This window comes from Melanotaenia boesemani, chromosome 2 (genome assembly GCF_017639745.1).
Source record: "Melanotaenia boesemani isolate fMelBoe1 chromosome 2, fMelBoe1.pri, whole genome shotgun sequence".
Taxonomy (NCBI): Eukaryota; Metazoa; Chordata; class Actinopteri; order Atheriniformes; family Melanotaeniidae; genus Melanotaenia; species Melanotaenia boesemani.
Window position 1 is genome coordinate 14748870 of NC_055683.1, and position 18946 is coordinate 14767815.

Genomic DNA, 18946 nt, shown 5'->3' on the forward strand with positions numbered 1-18946 from the left:
TTGATTTTGATTAAATCTGATTTGACTCAATATCGATTCATTTACAGCTAATTGTGTAACACCACCTGTTCTTTCTTTTATATTAAATACATTCTCAGATAACTATTTTATAAATCAATGAGTCCATTTACTTGACAATCAAAATCAGTTATCTGGAAGTAATCAGATTACTGTAATAATCTGCTCTGAAACATCTACATGTATTTCTGAAATACTATAACAATACAGTGTTTCCTCAGTTTTACAGCCAGAAATGCTGCAATGAAGAAAAAAAAAAAAAAAACACTGGACAGATAAAAGTTAAACTTAAATGTCCTGATGAAAGCGTTTTTATTCAGTGGAGTCGCTCTAAATATTCTTAAAGTTCAGATTTCAGATAACATGTTGATGTCAATAAAGCCTACAAATAATACTGAATCCATTTAAACCCATAATACGACTCAGAAATTTCTTCAATGACGGTAGATTCAGCCTGTTCAGCTGTGCGCGTTTCCATGACGACCGTGACGCTAACATCGTAACAGGAGAAATACTCCATCTGCTCCTCATTGGAGCAGGATGCTTCCATCTTCACCTGCCTGAAAAAATTTGGAAAACTTTTTTGATTGACGTGTTTCCTGACACGTGCACTCCGTCTTCTGATGGAAACCTGTGTGTACACGCACATGTGTGTGTGCTCACTGCCGTGGACACAAAGAGCAGCTATGACATGCCGTCATGTAAACCAGATAAATAACATCAGACTGTTTATTGTTTGATAAAAGGACGAAGTGTAAACTTGTTCTAGAGTAAAATTTCCTTAAATGACTATACCATGTTTTTTTGTTTGTTTGTTTTTGAATGGTGTTAGCTGCTAATGTGAGCAGTATTACGTTGTAAAATACTTAGCAAGTGAACGAAATCCACACTGGCGAATGAAAACATCTGAACTTAACATTATCTCGACAAGAGAAGCGGATTTTGGACCAAGCAGCAACCTCCAGCAGTAAAATGTGAAACCTATGTGGATGTCCAAAACATTGCAGTTCACCCCTCATCCACTAGGGGCTGGTTCCAAAACAAAGTCAAATCCCCATAGACTCCCATGTTAAAAAGACCAACTTCACAGCAAAAATACACGTTTAAAACCTGGTACAAAAATCCATTTTAGGATTAATAGGTCAAGTTTACCTTCATGACAACTGTGAGGGTGGTGATTTTTTTCTAACTCATCCGTTTGGATGTTATTTAATCTTGAAATTCTGCATAATTAGGGGCGTGTCCTTTTGACTGACAGGTATCCAATATCCACGGCAAGAAGGGCGAGTGCAGCACAACTGCGGTTTTTAGCCAGCTAACAGCGCACCTTAGCTTTAGTCCACATACCTCCGTTAGCTGGTTAGCTACTGTTAGCTCCGGTGTTAGTTTGGTTAGCTCTTAGCTACAGGCAACTCGGAGTTTGATGGGTGTCAATCATTCACCCCCACCTTCACAGTCCCCCTGTCAGTTCCACCTCTTTGCCAATTTTTGGATTTTCCAGGAATCAAGACACGCGTGACGCTGCCAAGATGGCTATGTTGGTGGGAACTGTCCAATGAGTTTCAATTCAGTTCTTCAGAAACCTACCGGTGACATCATGGAGGCTCTGTCCATACAGTTTATGTTTTGGACAGAGGCTGAGTCTCATGATCAACATTTTGCTGAGTCTTGAATTTTATAAATTAGAATTAGTTCATATTGATAAATCAATTTTTAAATCCAGCCCTATAAGTGCTACAAGTCCATGATTTCCAAAATTAATGTCAGATGATGACTCTTCTGAACTTCTTTTCCCCTTTGCTTCAGTCATTTTGCTCAAGTTTTGGCCCAAATGGAAAAAAAACAAATCGAAAACAGCACCATTTTGGGACTACAGTATGTTATCTCCGATAGCAGACATGTTTTGTAGGGCTGGGCGGATTGATTCTAATATAGTACTGACACCAAGGCTAGTATTGGTACCACACTAGCTGATGAGATTGATGATTTTCTTGCAGAGGGCTAACACTGGGTTTTGCTTTTGTTTAGCTAATTTGCACTGTTGATTTTATTTTTCTCAAAAAATTGTCTGTAAAAAAGGGAATAACAAAGTTATTTAATCATTTTATCACATTGTTGATGTTGTTATTTTATATAGTTTGCTAACAAAAAGCTTAAATTAAAAATTTTCAGTGCTGCCATTTGGTTTGTTAATAAAAATGTTTTATTTGACAAAAATCTTTGTACTGTATTTGTTTTTTTTTATCATAATCATGATCAATAATTGAAGCCAAAATTAAATAATTGTGAAATTTGAAGCAACAAGTATCAGTATCTGTATCGGTGATACTTGCTCGGCATTTTCTGGTAATCAAATCGATAGGAAAATTTGCAATATCACCCAGCTCTAATATTTGGGCCTAATCTGGGCTAGTTTTAGCACTTTTGGCTCAGTTAAGGTAAGTGTTGTGTAGGCCAGAAACGGTCCAAAAAGGAGGCCAGATTAAAGCAAGTTCAGTGTGGGCCATGTGGTGATTATAAGGCTGAGTTTTGGCTGCCACACTCACATGGAGTCATAAATTCTGTTTTTGGTTTTTATCCATGATAGAGCTGTAACCAGTACTTTTGGATGATGAAGTGATCTGTGTTCACAGAGAAGGATTTCTGGATGTGTTCCTGAGCCCATGTCGTAATTTAAACAACAGAATCGTGTCTGTTTGGAGTAGGACTTCTACAAATGTACCATCAGGATCTGTGGGACTTGGTTGTCTTTGGTTTAGTTCTTGTTACTTTCTTGCATCTTTAGTCTGGTTGGCTTTCATTTCCTGCTCCCCTGTCTCACCTGATTCTCAATTGTTCATTGTCTCTCTTGCTCCTTATTTATTGTTAGCTCCCTTTACTTATATACCCCCTGGTTTCTTTTATTCCTTGACATATCCTTTTTGTTACTTTCTTGTCTTCCCAGTCCTGTTTTTTTCCCATGTATTCCTAGTATTAGTCAGTCTTAGTCCATTTAGTGTTTTGTTGTTTTAGCACAAAAGCACTTTGCTATTGCAGCGCCTTCTGTTATTTTTAAGTAAATCAGAATTCCTACCTCCGCCTCCATCTTGCCTCATCCTGCACTTCGGTCTGAACTTCTCCTTGTGACTTGACATATAAAATACTTTAGGCTGCAATTTTGTGCCTTGATGTGTAAAGTTCATGATTAGCTTCTGACACTTGGCTGACCTTCTCATTGTGATGCACATCTGTACTTTCACTTTTTTACTTCAAACTTATTCACGTACAGTTTTATGATAGAACTTCAAGGGTGTAGGATCATAGAGATTTTCTTATGATCTACAGTCTACTGAAGAACTTTACAGAATTAGATGTCATCTGTCTTCTGCTGTTTTCACTGTGGGTTTCAAAGTGAGATAAACATGATAAAGAGACTGCTGGACATATGCATCTAAGCAATGGAAGCTCTACCTCATGGATGTTCATTCATATGGTAGTTGTTAGTTTACAAAGCACTGTATGGTTTAGAGCCAAAATACATTCTGGATCTTCTGGTTCGTTATGAACCAACCAGATCCCCCAGGTCATCAGGATCAAATCTACTTTCTGTTCCCAGAGTAAGAACTAAACCTGGAGGCAGCATTCAGCTTTTATGCTCCTCACATGTGAAATAAACTCCCAAAAAACTGCAGCTTTGCTGAACTCAGAAGTTTCACATCAGGGTTAAAAACTTTTCTATTTGCTGCATTTTATCAAAACAACTATTAATTCATCACACTGGAACTTTATTCCTTGCATTTTATCTATTTTCTATCTATCTATATTTTAGCTTTGTTTTTTGGTTGTTGTTTTTATTTATTCTTTTCATTTCTTTTAAAGTTTGCTTTGATGTACTTTTTAATGCTTCCTGCACTCCCCTGTAATGCTTTTAATGTTTTATGTAAAGAACTTGAATTGTCTTGTACATGAAATTAGATATTAATTAGAAATTAGAACTAATGTGTGTGCTAGCGTGTGTGTTTATGTGGGTATCTGCTTGTTTGGGCAGGGATGGGATGGTGCTGGGGGATTTGGGGATAGGAGGAAGGAAGGGGGTACTGGAGGAGGTGCAATGCCCTGACTTGGGCATCAGGGTGGGTGCTGGCCCACATTGGCTGTCCGATGACACCTGGTCCTTCTGGGCCTTGGGTGGGCCTCTGCCTTGGGTGGGCTGGCTTGGATACGTGCTCTTGGGGTGCGGCTGGTGTCCTGGGTCCCGGCGCCCCCTGGGATGGTTCTGATCTTTTCGATTCATTCCTGTTATTTACAGGAATAAGTAATAATAATTAGGGACTAATACTGCATGCTGAGACAGTCACTGTGTCGCGTTGTGTGTTTAATCACCAACAACTACAGTTATGTTCATATTTTTCTTTGTGCTGCTGATGTTTTTGTTGTTGTGACTGATGTTTTTCTACAGCTTGTCTGTCTTTTTTATAGGTCAATTTTGTTTTTTTTAAAGTTGTTGCAGGTGTTTTTTTCCCTTGTCTTGAATATCCTTGTCTTTTTTTCCTCTTTTTTTCTCTCCTCTTTTTTCTTTCATTCTTTTTCTTTTATTTACTTTCTCCTTCTTACCCCTCCAACCCTCTTGTCAGGTCCATCATAAAATATAAAATCAGCAATAGATAGATTGAAAAGTAAAGAATAATGTTTAAATTATTAAAAGGGGCCTTATATCCATGAAGGTCCTCTTGGCAAAGTAAATTTGTTCAGCACGACACAGCAGCCATTGTGCTTGCTACAATGGACAAAGTAAAATAAAAAACACAGAAAAAACAGAAGCATAGAAGATGTGGTATTGAAAAGGATAGTGACCAATAATTAATTCAAATGTACAAAACCAACCCAGTCTCACAAAAGAAGGCATGATACCTACTTTGGTCTATGTAACAGAAAGTTTCAGTTCCACAATAAAGAATAAAAGTTGCTCCATCTTTCTTATTCTTTTCCCTACAGAGATGCAGGCAAACTTCAATACATAAGCACAGAGATGTTTCACTACTGTTTATTTGGTCACAAATTTATAAAAAGAAGAAGGAAGCAAAAGAGAAAGGTGCTAATTCTCTCATTTACGTCTTAGTTCAAGACTTGTGCTTATCATTTTTCACTTCACCAGCACACCCACAGTCAAATCGAAACCATTGTTTGGAAGAATATGTGTGGGAGGAAGATATTTCAAAAACACCACCACCCTAAGAAAGCTCAAATATAACCTCTGATCAGACTAAATGTGCCTTTAGATCAGTGTTTATGATACGAATGAAGATGTTTTAGTGCAGTTTTTACTGTGAAATTAATAATCCTTAAAGTCTCTCTTCAAGAGAAGATTGATCTGATTTTATAACAAATGCATTAGAAATCTTACTAGAAAGAAAGAGCCTTATAGAAAAGCTTTAACAAACACGTTCATTTTATACTGCATTAATTCTTTTTATTATTGTTCAGTGTTGTAATGTGGGATAATGGAATTAGACAATTGAGTTTTATTGTGCAACAAGGGAAAGCGGGAGGCGAGGAGGAGGAGGACAGAGTAAAAGCGAATAAAAGGGTTTGTTGAGGACAATGGCTCCACTCTTCAGGGACCTCTGAGGTCTGTTTATTCTGTTCTTACCTCATGCTCTCGCTACCCAATGTTTATTCATTGATTTTACCTCAGAAATCCAAGGAGATGCCCAGGCAAGTCTCGTAGTCAGAACCTGTCCATCTGTGGAAAGACAAATGTGATGAAATATGCATACCTGATCCATGCATACACTGGGCAGCAACTTGCCTTATACATTATCTCATAGAACAGCCAGGTGACCTCATGTACGCGGTTCATCACCATCACTCAAATGTGTTCTTTTGAAAGGCGATTAAACACACAAACACTAAAGAACTGAGCACACCTCTGTTTTTTTTCACTGCACAAAACCACAAAACCTATATACATACATACATACATATATGTATATATATATATATATTCATTACACATTTGGAAGTTTTTGCTATAGAAACATGGAAACGTTTTTTCTAATTCAGTAAATGTGCATCTGTGAATATACTAATCTGGCCTCACTAGCAGCTGCTAGTTACTGCCTGACTGGCTGGGTTTTGGCTGCTAACAGCTAATGCCCACTCATTAAACAATGCCAAGTCCCTACACTGCTGCCAGCCAGCATAGCCAGGCCACATCCAAGTGACAATAGCCCGCTGGTTCAGCCAGACCAACCTCCAGCTAACTTTTAGTCAAGCTTAAGCTAGCTTTTTATTTCATCAGTTCCTCACCGTGCAAATAAAAATGCAGTACAGGCCCACTCTGCTCACAGTTCTCCTATCGAGTAGATACAAGCTCTGTACCATATCCTTAATTCTGTCATCTGGTCAAATGGGCTTCTTTCCAGCTACTGTCTTTTCTTCTATTCTGTTTTTTTTTACCTCCGAGCTGACTTTTGCACAACCTGCCCTTTATTCCATCTCCACCTCTTCCTTATACCAGATGATTCTTATCATAAGGCTCTGCCATTCATAATTGTTATATATACATTATTTTTAGGTATTTTACATTTTTATGCAATTTATCCATTTCTGTTGGCTCGGTGTGATCAGTCGCAAAGCTAAAACAAAGACTAACAACCAGTGGCAGAGTTAAACTTTTACACAGGGCAAGACTTTATAAAGAAAGGAAATTATTGTGTTGTCTGCGGTCACATTAGAGAGATGTTGGAAATAAAACATCATTACGATAATAATAATGAACACAAAGTGGAAATATTTTCAAGAAGTTCAAAGAGGCCCATAGAAGGTTCAATAAGGATCTACCAGATGGTCCCTTTAGGGTGCAGAACTTGGTGCTTAATGTGGTAGAAGAGGGATCAATGGCTGATGAAACTGATGTAGGGACACTGGTGATGCATGCTGTCTGGAAAGACATTTCCATCCTCCTCCAACAGTGACCTGTCAATCACCTAAAGGTGCACCTAGGGTGTTTAATCAGATTTCAGAGGTAACCAGTGCCACCCTTGCCACCTCCTAGCTCCGTCCCTGCTAACAACCATGCATGTCCATGCTCACATAATGATGATTGTCATCAGCTAACGTAACATGCAGGAAATCTGAGCACTTGAATGAAACCCACACAGAACCCACACACCAGAACATACAGTACAAACTCCAATCAAAAAGACCCCAAACAGAGGTCCAACCCACAAACCTTCTTGCTGTGAGGTAGACCACTTAATTTTGTGGTAAAGTTAACTGTAACTTAACCAAAAACTTGATTGACAGTATCAGTAAACACTTTGGACATACTTCTCTACTGGACTTAGGGTTAGGGTGGAACTTGTTGATGATAGACCCTGGCGATGGGAAGTCGTGGGTGGTGAGAGTAAGTCATCCATCATCTGCCCATTAGGTCTCCGCCACTGGTGCGAATTCTATCTTTCTTCGGTGATGTCAGAGCTGTCTCTGTTCGACCCTCTCATTTGCACCCTCTCACAAAGCTCTTGGTATTTGTAACCTCAGTGCAGACAGGAACACAATAACATCATTGAATGTACGCCCCCCCCCCCCCCCCCCCCCCCAATCTCTGTACTCTGTATCATTAGCTCCATGTTAGCACTTGTCAGCTGTTTTAAACTGTTTGAAAAATTTAAATACAAACAAACGTTGTAGCGTATAGAGTAACAGACAAAAGTTTTTCCTATCAAAGAAAGATTTATCTAACTGACATATTTTTTTTTATCAGGAACAGTTTTTTTTTTTTTTTATAAAACAACATGGTCTCAGTACTCTTTGTAGATAACACCCCTCATGAATGACTCACAGTGAAGAAACTGCCACCCACATGCTTCTGCAGAAAAATGACGCAAATGTTCCATTAAGCAACTTTTTCTTCATCTTACGTGTAATTGATATAATGTTTAGCTGATGGCTGTGGATCTGTGAATTAAGTGATTCATCACTGAATCAGGGCCTCAGCTTACATAACTACTGCACTTTTCCAGGATGTGACTGCTCGTCCTCTAATGTAGCCAAGACACTTTGTCTTGCTGTCTTATAAAACAGGACAAATGTAATTTATTCATTCATTTGATCAGCTTAAAGTTTCCATGAAAGTATATCTGTTTACAGCTGATTGTGATGTTGTTTTGTAATACTTTCTCTCTGTTATTAAGCTTGTACTGCCCTCTTCTGGTTCTAGTCCATAATGCATCATCGACTCACCCATAGCATATACTCATCTGGCACTTTTTAAGGTACTTCTGGCTACTACCAGATTATACCCTATTTATTCCTTCATAAACTGTGCCACAGATTCAACACAGTGAGGGAAACATTCCTCTGAGATTTTGCTCCACAGTTGCTGCACATCCATGATGAGAATCTCCTGTTGCACCACATCCCAAATCTGCTCTGTTGGATCTGGTGACTGTGGAGGCCAATAGAGCCCAGTGAACACATTGTCATGTTCTAGAAAGCGGTTCAGTATTACTGAAGCTTTGTTACATGGTGCATTATCCTGCTGGAAGTAGCCATCAGAGAGATGCTACACTGTGGTCATAAAGGGATGGACATGGTCAGAAACAATACTCAGGTAGGCTGTGGTGGTTAAATGATGCTCAGTTGGTACTAAGGGGCTCAAAGTGGGACAAGAAAATATCCTCCACACCATTACACCACCAGCAGCCTGAACTGTTGATCCAAGGCAGGATGGATCCATGTTTTCATGTTGTTTGAAACAAATTCTGAACCTACCATCTGAGTGTGGAGCTGAAATGGAGACTCATCAGACCAGCAACGTTTCTCCATCTTCTCTTGTCCAGTTTTGGTGAATCTGTGTAAATTGTAGCCTCAGTTTCCTGTTCTTAGCTGACAGGAGCGACTCCTGGTGGTTCGGTATTTTTTTTCTTCTTCAGACCATTCCCTGTAAACCCTAGAAACGGCTGTGTGTGAAAAACCCAGTAGATCAGCAGTTTCTGAAATACTCGGACTACCAGCCATGCTACGTTCAAAATCAATTAAATCCCTTTTGTGCTCAGTTTGAACTTCAGCAGGTCATATTGATCATGTCTACATGACTAAATGCAGTAAGGTGCTGCCATTTAATTGGCTTTTTACATTCAAACCTAAAACGGTTCATGCATATAGCATGTAAACAAACATTAGGAATGTAGAGAATCCTTTTTGAAAGATTGAATGGCTTTAAAATGGCTCTGCAACATAAAAAAGGCCAACATAAAGAAAAATGTGCACTAGGTGGCAATTCCAAACTTTTGATTGGTGTTGTAGCTACTAAAAGAGCTTAACCAGTGTAGAATTATGAAATACAAACCACATTTATACAAAAGGTGGGAAGTTTTCTAAAATGGTACAAAAACTTGAATTTGATTCAGGAAATTTTAATGCAAGATGGCCGAAGCTGGAAGCCACTCGCATGAAACAGCCATGTCATGCATAGCCACATGGACTTAAGAGAAAGCCATATATATGAACTCAGTATCTTCTATTAGGAACTATCAGATTCTTTCAGGTGAACAGAAAGACAGTGGACATATGTACTGTGGTCAAATGAGTCCACGTCACAGTTGATTTTGTGAAAAGTGAATGTCAGATTCCTTGTTGGTATAAGGATGCATCTGTGTCTGTGGCATAGATGACTTGCATATGGATGCGTTACCCCCTGTAAAGGGGAATAATGCAAAACAGACACAAGGCATGACGTTACTGATGTCACGCCCAGTGTTGGAATGGACTAGCAGGAGCAACACGTTTCCCTACCATAATCAATTGAGACACGATCAACAGGTAAAACTCAAACTTTGAAGAAAACACTCTATGAAAACAAATGTGCAATCAAAATCAGCTAAAAGAACATCAGCTTCATACAGTAGGTGAAGATAAAGTTTATATAGTGTTGCATGCATAAATATCTACAGTCATGTAAATTAAGTATGTTGTGATACAAGAATTCATCATACTGTGCTACTCACCTTAAATCTCTCACTATCTACAGAAATGAGAATTGTTTTTTATTACAACTCAGTGGAAACTCTTAAAAAAAAGAGTATTTTGTATTTTGCTGTATTTTCCAGATAAAATGCTTGAGGCAACATTTTTTCTAAACGACTGATCACTGGCACAGATAGAATCCCGCTGCCTGGTATTGATGCCCTGATTTGGAAGAGTGCATCCAGTAAGATCTATCATGAAAATTAAATTGTAAATGTTCATGCAATTTAGGCAGGGCATCATTTGATGGAACATTTCCTGGCAAACACTAACATTTGGCATATTAGAACTGAATAAGGGACATAGTTGGAGGCCAGTCTGTTAAATGCAAAAAGCTGAGGCCTTGATACCGGTCCTACTTGGTATTTATGTGACGGTGGGATCTGTAGCCAATTAACACTGCTTTACGCAGGCCAGGAAGGGCAGAGCGAAAGTCTGTCTTTTCTTGGCAGAGGCACCGTTCCTGACAGATGGTGCTTAGAAAAGCTAAGCTGTGTACTTCCCTCTCTGGAGATTAGAAACTGTAGTAAACATGACTGCAGGTCAGCTAGGAAACGTTTTTTTCCTCAAATTTTTGCCTTAGAAAAAATATTTTTTTCTAATTAGGATTCCCTTTTTGTTTCGACTCTGCATATCCCATTTTTTGTGTACAGTCATTGGAGTGATAAGATGTCCCTAGAGGACACAACACAGATTATATATTTGTTATAAAATTTACTGCTTTCCATCTGGGAGTCTTATTTACCTGCAATGATTTTTGGGTAAATTATAAAACAGGAAATACAACAATTGAAATGTCAGTCAACAGAAAAGTAACTAAAATAGCTGTAATCATCTAGAGTAGTCTCAGAAGTGATAATAAGAGTGTCTTAGTCATTGTCCTCCCACAATACATTCACACTCTGAAACCTCCTCAGTGTGTTCATAAGTTTATCATTGTGCTCCCATAGAACTAAAACTTGCAGGACATATTAGATGAATGTGAGTGATTCATTTAATTTTTATTGTTCAGTATGTTCTTCTTAAAAACCCTGAATCTGTCCTTTCCCATGATGCACAGCACAGTACAGTCTATTTGACCTTCCTGACTGACAAATACAGATTTTGGTTTTTGTCTAACTTTTACAATCACACTGAAAATATTGATATGTTTCTTTATATGCTAATTATTTTCTTAAAAATTGCACAGTAGATGGATGCAGAGCATAGAAAAGACAACACCAGTTGGGCCTATCATTAATTTAACCATTTCACTTTATTTACCTGCTAAATAAAACTAGTTTTTAATATATCAAAAAAGAAAAAAGAATATTTGACAGATATACAAAGCAGAGTTTGAAGATTCAGAAATTGTTTAAGCAGGAACTAACAGCAATATTGGTTATACTGATTTATCATTGTTGGGACTGTGGTTCTAGCTTTGCAAATCACTGGATTTCTGTTTGTAGTCTTGGAGGACTAGGATAACCATTGTCACTTCTTTTCTTTCGATGCCTGCCCGTTGATCAGGCCACATTCCCAGCGCTGCCAAAGCTGAGCCTTCTGACCTCCGGTTCTATGAACTTTTGGGTCCTGCTGCGAGATAAGACGGAGAAAAGAGCAGGATTTAAAGTAGGAGATTAGCTCCTGCATGTTGATCCTCTGAAGTTAAGATGGGAAGTATTTGGACTAATCCAACAATTTGCGTTTTCTTTCACTCTTCATTGTGACAGCCACATAGAGCAGTACACCTAAATCCATGAATTACATTACTAGAATTTAACCTAAGTCTTTCTTGATATACAGAGATTAGAGCTGAAGCATCACCTGTGTTTGCTCAGATGTCTTCTGGTCTTTCTTAGAAGGTGGAGGCCAAACCCGTTCCAGTTTCCCACGTGCCTGTAGCCTAAAATCTTAAGGGAGAGAAAAATAGACCATTAAAGGCTTTATTATTACCATTTTTGAATCCTAACATGCAAACGCATGTTCAGCTACGCAGCCTGGATGTTATTTTGAAGGGTAAATGGTTATTTCCCCAAAAACATGTTTAAAACGATTTTGTAGAATTTGTAGGAGCTGATGCAGGAAGTTACTCCACCAGACTGAAGTCTAGTCGCTTTGTCCTGCTTAACTGGGATAGTCTACTACTATAGTTCAACATTGAGACTAACAAGCTTTACCCTGTAATACATTAACGAATGTTGTTCATCTCCATATCTTGCTGCTGTAAGCAAGTTTTTAGAAAATGACTCAGCCATAGATTACTAGCTAGTGTAGGTACACGTGTGTACCCAAAATTATGCAATTAAAACATTAAGGCCTGTACATACGCTGAAGTACAGAAACATTTGTTCTCTCTTGCAAAAGGTTCACCTAAGCTGAATGGTTAGTTTTTTAGCAAGAGCTCGAAAAGGTGATGAGGAAGTTTGCAAAAACTACGCAATGCATAAAGTAAGGATTATAAAGAGTAAACCACCACCTCGTGCTCCTGTCCATGAAATGTTCTGGTCAGAACAAACTTTGTTCTTGTTTTTGCCACATCATAAAAAAGACCTTGTGGAGTATGTACAAGCTTTAACTCTTAAAAATGTGCAGCTAACACAACCTCATTTTAAAACCAGACAGTCTGAGACATCAAAGTGACATCTGCTAAGTTAATGCTAGCCTAAGCTGGTAGCTCAGGGATCACCAAGTCTGGACTTCTTGGGCCAGTGTCCTGCAGGTTTAAGATATTCCTATGTTGCAACACACCTCACTAAAATTGATGGATTATTAAAAAGCTTCTGCAGAGCTTGATAACTATCTTTTGGAGAACCATTTCATTTGAATCATGTGTTGCAGCTGGGAAACATCGCAGGACACTGGCCAAAAAGGTCAACTGATCCCTGTTCTGGCTTATTATTGCTCAACATTAGTCTTTCAAAAAATGTAGTATGTTTAGAGCATACAGCCAACACAGCCTTATTTTAAAACAAGACAGTTTCAGACATTAAGGTGACATTAATAGAATGTGTTACTAGTTAATGCTAGCTTAAGCTTCTAGCTAGTCATAGCAGAAGAAATCTTCTAGCAACTTCTTTGGAAACTGTGTTTATATAACAAATGGTCACTTTAAAACTTTCTAGTTTTTACATCTTATATGCAAAGATATCACAGTTGCACAAAATTGTCCTCTTGGAATGTTCTCTTATCTTTGATTAAGCATATCATAGTGTAAAACATCTTTTCGATGGTTAGGTTGCTAGCTACAGAGGTCACAAAACTTTAGCTATAATCATGCAATTTCAACATATGTCTTTTAAAAATGTAATTATGTATACTGTATACAGCCAACACAACCTCATTTTTAAACAAGGCAGTTTTAAATATTAAGGTAATATTAACAGAATGTGTTATTAGTTAATGCTAGCTTAAGCTTCTAGCTAGGTATATCTGATGAAAGCTATTCAGCAAATTTTTAGAAACTGTGTTGGCATAGCAAATGATCACCTTAAATCTTAATTTTTACATCTATTGTGCAAAGAAATGCCTGTGACACAATTTAAACTGTCTCTTTGGTTTAGCAAAGTTTTTACTTTTGATATCACAGTTCCACAAAAATGTCCTCTTGGAAGTTATCTTCGCATATTACGATTTTCTCATAAATTCTCATGTCCTAATTGTGATCTTATGAGTCAACCACTTAATTTACACAATCTGCTACTTATTAATCATATCTTAATCATCTTAATCTTGCTCACTCACCATCATTTAGCCACTTTGGCTGAAAATAGCAGCATTGGGCTGCTCAGTCTCTGTCTGGTTGGCTACACTGTTTTCTTGGATCTTCAGCCAACATAAGAAGGCCCAAAAATTCACACAAGCTGTTCACACTCAGTTTTCCTTCCAACAAGACAAACTGACTGAAGCCATTTGTATTTGCACTGTAAAACTATAAAATTATAACCAAAACCAGAGCTGCCTCCAGCTCAAGTATAAGTGCAAACAGTAGTCCCTCATTTTGGCACCTGGCCTGTTGGCATCTGCTGACTCAGCTCAAGGTGGCTGCTAGAAAGATGCAACCCTAACTGGAGGTGACAGACATGGCAGTATGTTGGCGATAACTACTTGGATAACTCTATGTAAAGCTAATGTAGAGTGGCATTTATTTAAGTGTTACTGACTACATTTTTTAGGGTTGGGAAGCCGGATGAATAAAGATCTAAGTGACACTCATTTATGATCTCAATTTGAAAGGCTTTTGGCCAGACTAGTAGTTCCAGTTTGCATTATAAAAGTCTTTAAGAATATTTAAAAATGAATGATATTTCAGTGGTGAAACAAACCAAAAAAGAGACACAGCTCTATGTTACTACTGCGTTTTGAACTGAAACTTTGGGATTGATGGTAAATGTGAAATTGATGTATACGATGTAAAATGCAGACTAACCTGATTTTGGTGTCAGTGCACATCGAGACTTTTCTTCATCTTCACTATTCTGTCTGCAGACCCCATACAAAGTGCTTCTCTGTCTGCGCAGCTCTTCCTCCCTTTCCCTGGCCTCCCGAATGTCCTTCGCTACCTCTGGCTGCAGAGCCAGTGCAGGACGCAACTTGAAGAAGGGGTTTTGTTTAAGGATGGGGGATTCCTGGCTTTTATTTGCCTCCGTTGTTTTGCTTCTTGTCTCCACAGCTGATATAGTGGCTTCACTGTTTATTGAATCCATGCTTCTGTGCAGTCGCAGGTGCTTGTCTTGTTTTGGGTAAGGAGATAGGCGTGTTTTGTCCCGAGTGCCCCCAGTTGGGCTCTTGGGTCTGAAGTTTTCAGGACTTTTGTCTCTCTCTGAGGTTGCAGGGTTGAACAGCCTGAGAGAATGTGTTCTGGAGACAGGAGAGCTCTTGAGAGTAAACATTTCAAGGCTACGAGTTCGCTCCAGAACAGAGGGGTAAACTTGATCTTTCACCACAGTGACGGGGGGTTTCAGGTGCCTTGTCAGACCCTCGCTGTTGCCCTGTTGGAAAGCTTCAAACAACAATTTTGTCTCCTTTAACTGGCGGACCTCCCCTTTGCTGTACTCCCCAGGAATCTTACCCTGGTTGACCAGCACCAGCTCTCTCTGAATTTCCTGACTTATCTCTTTCTGCATCTTCTTCTCAGAGAATTGCCACTGAGTGTGTTGACTGGTGCAAGCCTTAGTAAGAAGTGACTCAAGAGAGACATTTGTCTTGAAGGGAATCTCTAGTACATCTGGATTACCTGCAAGGTTAAAAATACCGTCGGCTCTCTGCAGGTTCGGCTTCCCCTGAGCTGCCTCATGGATCTGTCTTTCCGTTGAGGTTTCAGCAGCTGAGAATCGCTGTCCAGTAGACAGAGAGGGAATTTCAGTAGAGGATGCTTCATGAGGGTTAAGCGGCAAATCCGAAGGGATCAGGTGGTCACTCTGATCATCCTCAGAATCGCTCGCTTCAGTTCTGGTAATCTCCTTGGGCTCTGTCTGTCCTGGCATTGTAATCAAAGATATCCCTGCTTTTGCTTGAACTTGGTTACTCTCATTCTTATTGTCAACCATCAAGTTTGTATTTGCTTTGTCTTGAAATCTACCATCCTCATCATCTTCATCTGGCACACTCCTTCCTCTCACTTTCCTGTCTTCAAATCCAACCTCTTTTTCACTTCTCACCACTTTCACAACCTTCTGGGACTCATTAGGGATCTCCTCATGTCGTAACTGCACCATTTGCAGACGCTGAAGCAGCTGTTCTCCTTGTTGGATATCAGTAACAATTCTCCGGCTTCCATCTACTTTCTCCACCATTTTTTCAGAATCTTCGGAGGTGGGAAGTTGAGTTACTTGAGTTTCTGTACTGCCACTCTCTCTTCTCACCCAGAGAAATTTTGTGAGGGTGTAATCCAAAGACCTGCTCTCAATTTGCCCTTCACTGTCATTGATCACCTCTGCTGAGAAGTCAGCTACCTGTGGCTGATTGGTTGTTAATTCTATCGTGTCTTGCTTGCTTTCAGAGATAACTGATGGCTCAGAGGCTTGAAAATCACCTTGATTTACACCGCGACCAGGCAGTGTTGGGGCCATTTTCTCGACACAGTCTAGATCATCCCTTGATAGTTTGGAGTCTCTTTCACCATGACAACAAATGTCTTTATGTTTAGTTTCACTTTCCTCTTTGTCTTGACAGGCCTCATTTTCCTTCAAATTTGAAGGCTTTTGTGGATAATTGTCCTCTTCTGTGTCAGTCTCCTCACAACTTTCATCTCCTTCACTCAGAATTAAAATGTCTTCAGGCTCTCCATCTGATCCCTGATCTCCTGATATGTTATCCTCAAACTGTTTCCCAGCCTCATCTGATGCTTCCATCAGACAAACGTTATCGTCAGTGGATGTTTGTTCTTGATAAGCTGGTGGAGTAGAGTCCTTGTCATTGGACGGTAAAATGTTGTCCATAGACTCCCTTGAAGGCTGCTCTGTTCTTAATATGACTTCATCCGTCTTGTTTCGTGCTGCCATTAACTGCTTCTCAGTCTCATGCCTGTCTAAGCCTCTGGGATTAGCTTCAGCCTCTGTGGCGTCAGCTGCTCCATTTGAAAGGGTCACACCAGAATTACTGTCTGTTGTTCCTGGGCTTCCCTCTGCTGGCACTGAAGGAACCAAGCAGGTTGTAGGAAGAGAGGTTGGGTGGATAAAGACATCATCTGCACCTTCATCATCCATCACACTGTAGTACCTTGTATTCAGTGTAGGAGCAGCAGGTGGAATGTTTGTTTGAACTTGGGGTGTCTCATTAAAGATGTCTGAGGAACTCTCTGCACAATTAGTCACCTGGTTGGAGTCCATCTTCACCCACAGGCTACCATAGTCCTGGGAGACCACTTCAAGGTTTGGGTGTGGAATCTATTCTTTCAGTGATAACAAGTCTTTGAAGCACTTAGAGCTGTTTCATCTGAATCACCTTTCAAGTTCCTTTAAGGTTGAATAAAGGAAACATGACAAAACATCATTGAAGTTGAAAATTAAATGTACTAACAACAGCACACATGCATGATTTTAGTTTGGATGGTAAATGGACTTGTACTTATATAGCACTTTTCCAGTCAGCTTGACCACTCAAAGCACTTTACACTACCTGTTACATTCATCCATTCACACACACACACCCTGAAAGGCACAACGGGAGGCAACATGTCTTGCCTAAAGACACTTTAATAAATTGTGAGTGGAAGCCTGGAATCAATTCATTTATATTCCAGTTGGAAGATCTTCCTCCTGAGCTACAACCACCCAGGTAGATATTTCTGTTAACAGTTTTGCAACTCTGTTGATGCATAGGTGATGGTTAGGCTGTCTAGAGACACATGTGGCTGAAGGAATTACAAGCATGTGTGCAATAGTACAAGGCATCTACAGTAAGCTCTCACTGTCTGTGACACTAGTTTAAAGTAGGTAAACTAGGCGATTTTTAATAATTATTTGCACCTTTACTTATTCACATTCTCTAAATGTGTATAAAATGTCAATGTAAACTGAGCTACTGTCCAAATGTTTATGTCTTATGCTAATTTAATGTTTTTAATTTGACAGAAACAATACATTAACCATTTGAGCTCTGTGCCGTTTTCTTTTAGGCCTCTGCTCATGATTAAATTAGTATCTAACTGCAGCCACAAGGTCTATTTGTATACTTTTGGAGTCATAGTAAAGAGAGATGTTTTTAAGATGTCTAAATATCACTGTATGTGTTACTGTTAAAGAATAGATGAAGATGTGACATAGCACAAATTGAAAAAAAAGTTTCAGGCTTGCCTAAAAAAACTGGATGAACTCAGGCTTTAAAAGGTTAAAAACATGTTATTGAGAAAAAATGCAGCCCCTGATATGTATGTACATACAGTTAATTTGCACTCCTTTTCCCTGGTTAGTCTTTATATACAAAAAATGAAAGGAAAAAGAGAAAAAGAAACACTACACCTCATATCAGAAATAAAAAGAGCATATGAAATTAATTGAATCCAAATGAGAAGAAAAGAAGGGAAGCAAAATCATCCTTCAAAAGTAGATAACGCTTATGTCTATATTTAATGATTGCAGAATTAACTTTATTTAATCAATGTTTTACCTGACAGTTAAAAATTTGCAGGTTTGTTAGCATTTTTATTTATCATAATAGTGCACTGCAGATCTGTAGACTATTAAAAGAGAAAGAAGACTGTCCAAACATTGTTTTCAAAGTTTCCTATGTGAAGTCACAAAAACATTTTTCCGTATACATGTAGGGGCACCAAAGTCAATAAAAGCTACATTACCTTGTATTTAGCAGGACTTAGAATAACTGTCTTGTTTGGGTGATTTCTTTATCCCACTGTGTCCTAGTGCAGGTAGTTCTGCTGATAAAGGGAAAGAGTAATCGGCTTTCCTCTGTGTTTTGACACGCACTGTCCACAGTGTCTGCCAGTCTGCTCGGCCTCAGAGACTCTTATCATAGCAGTTTGCCCATTAAAAATGACATTTCTTTCATGTTTCTGTTTGGTATAGATATTTTAAATTATAGGAATAACATCTATCCATGAGCCATACTGAGCATTAGGTTTTTTTGACCCTCTTTAACTGGATATATAATGCATATTTACACTGACGTAATATCATTATTATTCACTATGTTGTGTTATTGATGCCTTTTTTAAAGAATATGTTCTCTTTGATGGAAGTGTTATCCTGGTTTAATCTAGTCCACTGAGCTGCCGGTTTAAATCTAGTTTATATTTACACCTGCATTCAGGGGCTTAATGCCATCCACACTGCAGCTCAGGATTATCAACAACAGCACACAGTATATAGAGCTCAAGCAACAGGACATATTAATGCAACTAAATGAGCTTAACCTGTTTACACCACATGCCTTTCAAGGAGCATTTTCTGTTCCTTTGTTATGAAGATTATTGCAGGTT

General features: G+C 38.9%; 1 protein-coding gene across 2 annotated transcripts; it reads right to left on the reverse strand.

Annotated features, from left to right (window-relative positions):
• Window positions 1-11307: 11307 nt before the first annotated feature.
• On the reverse strand, window positions 11308-16961 carry LOC121634383. 2 transcript variants are annotated; one of them, XM_041976981.1, is made up of 3 exons: window positions 14438-16961; window positions 11836-11921; window positions 11308-11601 (listed from the first exon to the last, which is right to left on the reverse strand). In XM_041976981.1, exons 1-3 carry the CDS (start codon window positions 16836-16838, stop codon window positions 11503-11505), a joined length of 2586 nt encoding a protein of 861 aa, XP_041832915.1. In that variant the 5' UTR covers window positions 16839-16961; the 3' UTR covers window positions 11308-11502. The 2 variants fall into 2 exon arrangements, with proteins under 2 accessions (XP_041832915.1, XP_041832905.1); XM_041976971.1 differs by having other exon boundaries at window positions 11308-11604.
• Between the last annotated feature and the right edge of the window lie 1985 nt (window positions 16962-18946).